This window comes from Gymnodraco acuticeps, unplaced genomic scaffold, assembly GCF_902827175.1.
Source record: "Gymnodraco acuticeps unplaced genomic scaffold, fGymAcu1.1, whole genome shotgun sequence".
Lineage (NCBI taxonomy): Eukaryota > Metazoa > Chordata > Actinopteri > Perciformes > Bathydraconidae > Gymnodraco > Gymnodraco acuticeps.
Window position 1 is genome coordinate 1,164,786 of NW_022990981.1, and position 7,967 is coordinate 1,172,752.

A 7,967-nucleotide genomic window follows, 5' to 3' on the forward strand; every position below is an offset into this window, starting at 1 on the left:
TCGGCATGTTTTGTAATAGCTGCTTGTCTCGAAACTCCTTTTCCCTCAACCATTTCCTTTTCCGAGCGCCACTCTCAAACTGTTTCTTCTCCGACATTTTGTCCTAAACAACCTTCATATGTCACTCAATCACTCGCAATTTGAATAAGTCACATGTTAAACATATTCTCATTCTGATTGGCTGTTAAGTGGTGCCCACTGATTGTTTCGGAGTCATCATTTTTGAGAAAAATCTCTGGAATCCATCGATCTGATTGATTAGCGGAGCAAATGATCAAAATAGTATGGAGGGAAGATATTTTCGTTTGGATTACTGGTTCGGGGTAAGCTCACGAGTGTGTGTGTGTGTGTGTGTGTGTGTGTGTGTGTGTGTGTGTGTGTATACGTGTGTCAAGTTACTCCGTTCTCCGCTTGTAATTATGCCGTTACAAGCTTCAAAACTGTATTTTTCATCTGAATTTGTTTAATAGTTTAATATTTAATAATAATAAGTTTAATATTCTGAAAGCCAAGACTTTGTTTGTTTTTTTAAATCAGATGAAAACAAATTGTAACGGACCCTGCCGTGTTATCTATGATTACTATACGCCTTACATTAATAATTTCAGCGGAGGGAGGGGAAGCGGCGCTGCGGAAGAGCAGAGTGGCGAGGGAGAGCTGTCTTCTTCCCTTTACAAGCTTCAAACATGTATTTATCGTGTGATTTTGGAAATAAAAGGTTCATATTCTGAAAGCCAAGACTTTGTTTATTTAAAATGTAAAAAAAACACCCGAAAAAAAAAAAAAAATTGCTCATGATAGGCCCCCGGGCTTCAGCCCAGGTCAGCCCGTGCATTAAGGCGGCCCTGTAAAGTGTCTCTTTCTCTCTGAGTTTCACATCTTAAACTGTTTGATTTAATCTCTGATAGAGTGGGCTTTATCATGCTTCAAACGTGTCGATGAACGGTCATCAGAAGTTAAAGCTCCTTCGCGGGGATCCTTTGTTGTTGAGTGAATGGAGTCTCCGTGCTGCATCCTCTCACCACGAGCTGATCACGTTGTCCGTCAGCCAATCAGAGGCGGGGGAAATGCTCGCAGCGCTATAAAGCAGCGTGGAACAGTGAGTGAGGTAGGCAGGAATGAAAAACAATAGAGATCCGCTCAAAGACCACGCATCCACAGGCTCTGATCGTCTTCTCATATTTTCCTACACTTAACCCAAGGTAAGGGCTCTAGATGTCTCCTGATTCACTCTAGTGCTGCTGGTTTATGCCGAGGATCATTGTTTGTATGCTGCCGAAACTTTCGCTTTGTTTCTACCTGTTATGTCATGTTACGATGTTGACGGAAATCCTTCATGCTGGGTAGGTTTGTGTTTATGCTGATTAGTCTGTCTCTTATGAGCATTGGTACATTTACAAATGGAGGAATATACGATTAGACTCCTGGTGAATAGGGCATAATTATAATTCCTTGTCAGTGACATTCTGTTGTACAATTTCTGTTTAAAAGGGCCTTTTCCATGACATCCTCCAGATTGTACATGTTGTACTCCGTGATAGTGGCTCTCCTGTGTTATGGTGTGTCCACACAGCAGCTTTGACCAAATCTTGAAAATCCTGGAGCTGGGCGTGTCTGACAGCTTGAGGATTTCGCGACCAACAACTAATCACATGAATATCACATGAATATCCCGACCCGACATACAAAGCAAAAAAACCCGGTTCTTCTACACTATTGTCAAATAGGAAGGCTATGATGAACATTTATTTTTTTAACATTTTGAACATTTATGAGATTAATGTTTATGGTGCTATTTTATGCTACATTCCATGCTGGCTAATGATACTGTCTATGCTTGCTAGCAACGAAGTAAACTAGCAACGAAGTAAACTGGATATAAAATCCCCAAACAAGCGAAAACCTACCAGTTTCACCCACTGCCTCTGCCACCTCCCTCCATGCCTGGTTCCTCCGGTTTGTATCCCGGTAAGTAAATAGGGACTGGTCATAAAGAACCGGGTGATTTGCTACCGCAATAACTAACTTCTCCTCCATTTTTGTTAGGAATATAGAATGAACTGCGGTCTGGTTCTCCCAGCTGGCACGCGGTTTGATTGGCTAGTGCTTGAACTGTCAGATTTGCATAAACGGATCTGATTGGCTGTCGCTTCCAGCTCAGCCTCAAAAGTTGAACATTGTTCAACTTTGGAATCCTGAACATCCTGGAAATCTTCGCCTCGCCCCCCCCCCCACAATGCAGTTCGGCGACAAGCGAGGGAAAGTGACGTCATCCCCATTCAAAGTCAATGGGTGGGTTAGGCATACGGCCCGTCCACACAGCAGCTTTACGGCCCGTACACACAGCAGCTTTTGGCGATTTGTCCACCGCTTCCAGCGCGTCTCCGCCCATTGACTTTGAATGGGGATGACGTCACTTTCCCTCGCTTGTCGCCGAACTGCATTGTGGGGGGGCGAGGCGAAGATTTCCAGGATTTCCAGGATGTTCAGGATTCCAAAGTTGAACAATGTTCAACTTTTGAGGCTGAGCTGGAAGCGACAGCCAATCAGATCCGTTTATGCAAATCTGACAGTTCAAGCGCTAGCCAATCAAACCGCGTGCAAGCTGGGAGAACCAGACCCGCAGTTCATTTCTATATTCCACAAAAATGGAGGAGATCTTAGTTATTGCGGTAGCAAATCACCCGGTTCTTTATGACCAGTCCCTATTTACTTACCGGGATACAAACCGGAGGAACCAGGCATGGATGGAGGTGGCAGAGGCAGTGGGTGAAACTGGTAGGTTTTCGCTTGTTTGGGGATTTTATATCCAGTTTACTTCGTTGCTAGTTTACTTCGTTGCTAGCAAGCATAGACAGTATCATTAGCCAGCATGGAATGTAGCATAAAATAGCACCATAAACATTAATCTCATAAATGTTCAAAATGTTAAAAAAATAAATGTTCATCATAGCCCTTCCTATTTGACAATAGTGTAGAAGAACCAGGTTTTTTTGCTTTGTATGTCGGGGGCGGGATATTCATGTGATTGGTTGTTGGTCGCGAAATCCCCATGCTGTCAGACACGCCCAGCTCCAGGATTTTCAAGATTTGGTCAAAGCTGCTGTGTGGACACACCGTTAGACGATTCTTCCACCGCTTCCAACGCTTCTCTCCCCATTGACTTTGAATTGGGATGACGTCACTTTTCCTCGCTTGTCGCCGAACTGCATTGTGGGGGAGCGAAGCGAAGATTTCCAGGATGTTCAGGATTCAAAAGTTGAGCAATGTTCAACTTTTGAAGCTGAGCTGGAAGCGTCAGCCAATCAAACCCGTTTATGCAAATCTGACAGTAGAAGCGCTAGCCAATCAAACCGCGTGTAAGCAGGGAGAGCCAGACCGCAGTTCATTTCCTCATATTCCAAACGAGAAATTACGGTAGCAAATCACCAGGTTCTTTACGACCAGACTATTTACCGGGATACAAACCGGAGGAACCAGGCATGGAGGGAGGTGGCAGAGACAGTGGGTGAAACTGGTAGGTTTTCGCCTGTTTGGGGAGTTTATCTATATATATATATATATATATATATATATATATATATTGCTCGCATAAAATCCCCGTTTTTTTTTTTGCTTTGTATGTCGGGGGCGGGGTCGTGTTGCTCGCAAAAAATCCCCAAGCTGTCAGACACGCCCAGCTCCAAGATTTTCAAGATTTGTTCAAAGCTGCTGTGTGGACGGGCCGTTATGCTCTGTTCTCTTTACTCTGTAGGATTTGGTCAAGAAAATGGCCACCTCAACAAGTTCAAAATTGAGCAAAGCTGTAAAGCAGCATTACATGGACCTCCCTCAAGGGGACAAGGTCCAAGCAATGTACATATGGATTGATGGCTCTGGAGAGGGACTAAGATGCAAGACCAGAACTTTGGATTCTGAACCCAAGACCATAGAGGGTAAGCTCAAGCATCCAATATAATCAACACAACCCGTAACCAAACATATTCAGAATTGATATACTGATTTAATTTTTTTTTAAATGTAATTAGAACTTCCAGAGTGGAACTTTGATGGCTCCAGCACTTACCAGTCAGAGGGCTCCAACAGCGACATGTTCCTGATCCCCGCCGCCATGTTCAGGGACCCGTTCAGAAGAGACCCCAACAAGCTGGTGCTCTGCGAGGTGCTCAAGTACAACCGCAAGCCGGCAGGTGAGCAGATCAGAAGGAGCCTAGGTGTTGTAGTTCAAGCTTCCCTGTGTTTGTGCTTTTCCTAAATCGTTGTGTTTCCAACAGAGACCAATCTGCGTAATACCTGTAAACAGATCATGAGCATGGTGGATAACAACCACCCGTGGTTCGGTATGGAGCAGGAGTACACTCTCCTGGGTACCGATGGACATCCCTTCGGTTGGCCCTCCAACGGCTTTCCAGGTCCCCAAGGTGAGTTCTGAGTCTCGAGTTTGTCTCGTTGTTTATTTAAATATAATAACTTGGTGATTCTTAATTGTGTTTCCTTCTACCTGATTAGGGCCTTATTACTGTGGAGTGGGAGCAGATAAGGCATACGGGAGAGACGTGGTGGAGGCGCACTACAGAGCCTGTCTGTACGCCGGGGTCGACATCTGTGGCACCAACGCTGAAGTCATGCCAGCTCAAGTAATAACTTGTCTTGTTGTTTATCAGTTTGCCACTTTTAAGGCGAGACACCCCAGGTGAATAGGGTAATTTTTTTTAACTTAAAGGTATCAGCTAGATATTTCTCAAGTTAATTACTTACAATAAGGCAATTGTTTTTTGTATTACAAGTTTTCTGAAATAGCATGTTTAAATATGCAAATTATCCATTATTTCATTAAATATGCACATATTTTAACACATTTCAGGAATTGAAATCTGAACTTTGGATAAAGCCAGGTTCAAAATTCTTGTTTCATTTTGTAGTCATATTAGTATCTAAGGCTTTTACAGAAGGGATATTGGATATCTCTTTTTATCACTCCATAAATCAGAAAATACTGTCAACAGCCCTAAAATATCAATTTTCGCCATGTTTTTATGTATACAATGTTGTATAATTCAGGCTATGAATGATATATGAACAAACACTTCTGTAAAAGCCTTCATAATATTGATAGGAATATAACTGGAAGGTTTGGTGTATGTACGTGCTACTGAAGTTGAAATTTCGAACTCAGAGTAGGAGAAAAAACTCATTTTGAGAAAACGAACTTTAAAGATTGCAGTGAGGCGCTAGCTAAACCCTCCTGTTCTTTGGATGACAGCTTGCGCATCGACGCACTCCGTGAAGGTATTTCATGTTCGGGGTAATTTGTTTTTTTTATAACCTTGCTTCGTGCAAGTGACAATTGTTGTTGTCTTCGCTGTGAAAGTTTTTTTCGCTGTTCTTTTGCTATTTTGAGATTTACATTTCTAGCGGAAAGCTAACCAGGAAGTGTTTTAGCACACCACGTGACGCATCTGAACGAATCACGTTGTCAGAAATTGACACCAGCCAATGAGATTTCGTTTCTTGGTTTAAGACCCCTTTGTACTTTCACGATTGGTTGCTGATACAAAGGAAATGACCATATTTGGATCCAATGAGATTGTGCAGGAGAGACTCAGCTTTCCAGCGATACCTCTGTTGACATGGTGCACACAGCGGTCGCGGTACTTTATATTACGTTAGAATGCTAACTTTTGGTGAATTTAGGAGAAATCTACAGACGCAAATAGACAAACTATAGTAAAATAAACACTTAAATGTGTATTTTGTACGTTTTCCTTCCAAAAGCCTGAAAGAAAACATGTTATAGACTCAAAATAGCACAAAATCTCAAAATTGACCAGTACTTGAAAAACGGTGTTTTTGACTGCCGTGTCTCGCCCTTAAACTAGCATCATTCATTAATGTTGTCTTCATTGTGTTCCAGTGGGAGTTCCAGGTTGGACCAACTGAAGGTATCAACATGGGGGACCATCTATGGGTCGCTCGCTTCATCCTCCACAGAGTGTGTGAGGACTTCGGGGTGGTGGTTTCCTTTGACCCCAAACCAATCACAGGGAACTGGAATGGTGCTGGCTGCCACACCAACTTTAGCACAAAGGAGATGCGCGAGGATGGCGGACTAAAGTAAGTATTTGGTTTTAGAATGAATAACTGGTGAGAATTTTTTTTTTTTTTGAGTGCGTTTCTAATTATTTGTTTCTTTTTTTACAGAATCATTGAGGAGTCGATCGACAGGTTGGCGAAGAGACACCAGTATCACATCCGTGCCTACGACCCCAAAGGAGGGCTGGACAACGCCAGGCGCCTCACCGGACGCCACGAAACCTCCAGCATTGATGAGTTCTCGGCAGGCGTGGCCAACCGCGGCGCCAGCATCCGCATCCCCCGCGCCGTGGGGCAGGACAAGAAGGGCTACTTCGAGGACCGCCGTCCATCAGCCAACTGCGACCCGTACATCGTCACTGAGGCTCTGGTGCGCACGTGTCTACTCAAAGAAGAGGGAGAGGAGCCCAGAGATTACAGAAAATGAACAATGTCAATACCAGTACTGTATTTAGCCATGTCTTTTCAAGGCTTTATAGATTGATCTTTACCACTTTTTACACAACGGATGAAATAATTATAGAGGAATTGTTTGTGCATACAGTTGTATGCAACCTCTAGAACACTGCCAACACATTTAGTCATGGCAGCTAATACCGTGTATAGAATTACATTATTGTAATGTGTTAAGTTGTACTAATGAAAACCTGTTGAAGTGCAGCAGGTTTTGCTGAATATCTTGTTACTCTAACCCAAAGGATCCCAAAGGCATTTGAATGTTTTAGCAGTCTTACAGTCTCTGTCACAACGTTGGTTTCCTCTTGTTGTCGTTAGAAGAGGTCCATATGTAATCTACTTTTTATGTTGTTGTTTTTGATAATGCTGTGTGTTTTCACTTGCAAATGTCAAAAAATAAACACTAACATTTGTAGTTCTGACTCACGTGTCTGCTTCATGTTAAGTTCTGATGCGAATCTCTGAAATGTGACCGGCGTTAAGGGAAAATGAGCTGTAACCTTTGACAAACTGTGGTTAATTAAGACTCGGGTACATCCACATCCTCCGACTTATCCAAGAGCTAAACCCACAAAGTGTGGCCTTCAATAGAAAATGACGTTAAAAGAGTTTTGACACATTTTATTAACCAAAGGTAGTGAAAACATGCAGTGAAGATTGGCTCAGTACTCTTTGCTGGCTTTTCTAGGTGAAATGTCTTTCCCTTTTTATATATACACACATGATCTTCTCTAACATCTGGATTGTTTGTAAATGTACTATCTTTTTATCCCCACACAAATTCTGTTGCAAGTCTGTCCATCCTGGGAGAGGGGTCCTCCTCTTCCTTCCCCGAGGTTTCTCCTGTATTTCCCCCGTTAATTGGAGGATTTCAACAGAGTTGATGCTGTGAAGATCTAAGGACAGATGTCATATGCTGCACACACTGTAAAGCCCCCTGAGGCAAATGTGTAATTTTTTATATTAGGCTATATGAAAAATATGTTTTTTTCCACTTACTAAATTATTACACAAAGTTGATCATTCATAAAAAGGAACATGCGTTCTGTACTGAATCATATATATACTCTAAAACTTGTCACAATGTCGTTTCGGAATAATACTGTCCGGATCTCCATTACATGTTGGAACGAGACGAACTGCGTGTCACCAATATTTTTCACTTCGCTAACATTGCAAGATGGAGCTGTTGGTCTGGCGGAGGTCTGCGCTCTAAGAATGCCCTGGGGGTTTTGTTCTACCTTAAAGTCTGATTCAGTGTTGAACTTGATTCATGGCTTTAACACGTCATATCAAAGTGGATTTGATTACAGTGAAGGCACAGCCTGTGCTCAGTGGTGAGTCATCACGCCAAGGGTTCTTATTGCCAAAATCATAATGGATTTCTGTGGCTTTTCTGCTTTAATCAGAAAGAAAGA

General features: G+C 42.7%; 1 protein-coding gene across 1 annotated transcript; it reads left to right on the top strand.

The window, feature by feature from the left end:
• The first annotated feature begins 992 nt into the window (after positions 1 to 992).
• Positions 993 to 6,964, top strand: glulb (glutamate-ammonia ligase (glutamine synthase) b). Its single transcript, XM_034235738.1, has 7 exons — positions 993 to 1,202; positions 3,755 to 3,935; positions 4,029 to 4,190; positions 4,275 to 4,421; positions 4,510 to 4,637; positions 5,915 to 6,114; positions 6,202 to 6,964. The coding sequence occupies exons 2-7, from the start codon at positions 3,770 to 3,772 to the stop codon at positions 6,518 to 6,520; spliced, it is 1,122 nt and encodes a 373-aa protein (XP_034091629.1). The 5' UTR covers positions 993 to 1,202; positions 3,755 to 3,769; the 3' UTR covers positions 6,521 to 6,964.
• Positions 6,965 to 7,967: the final 1,003 nt, after the last annotated feature.

Coding starts and splice junctions, on each gene's coding strand:
- glulb (XM_034235738.1), top strand. CDS start 3,770: ATGGCCACCTCAACAAGTTCAAAATTGAGCAAAGCTGTAAAGCAGCAT. Junction 4,422..4,509: donor CGGCTTTCCAGGTCCCCAAG/GTGAGTTCTGAG, acceptor CTACCTGATTAG/GGCCTTATTACTGTGGAGTG. Junction 6,115..6,201: donor CGCGAGGATGGCGGACTAAA/GTAAGTATTTGG, acceptor CTTTTTTTACAG/AATCATTGAGGAGTCGATCG.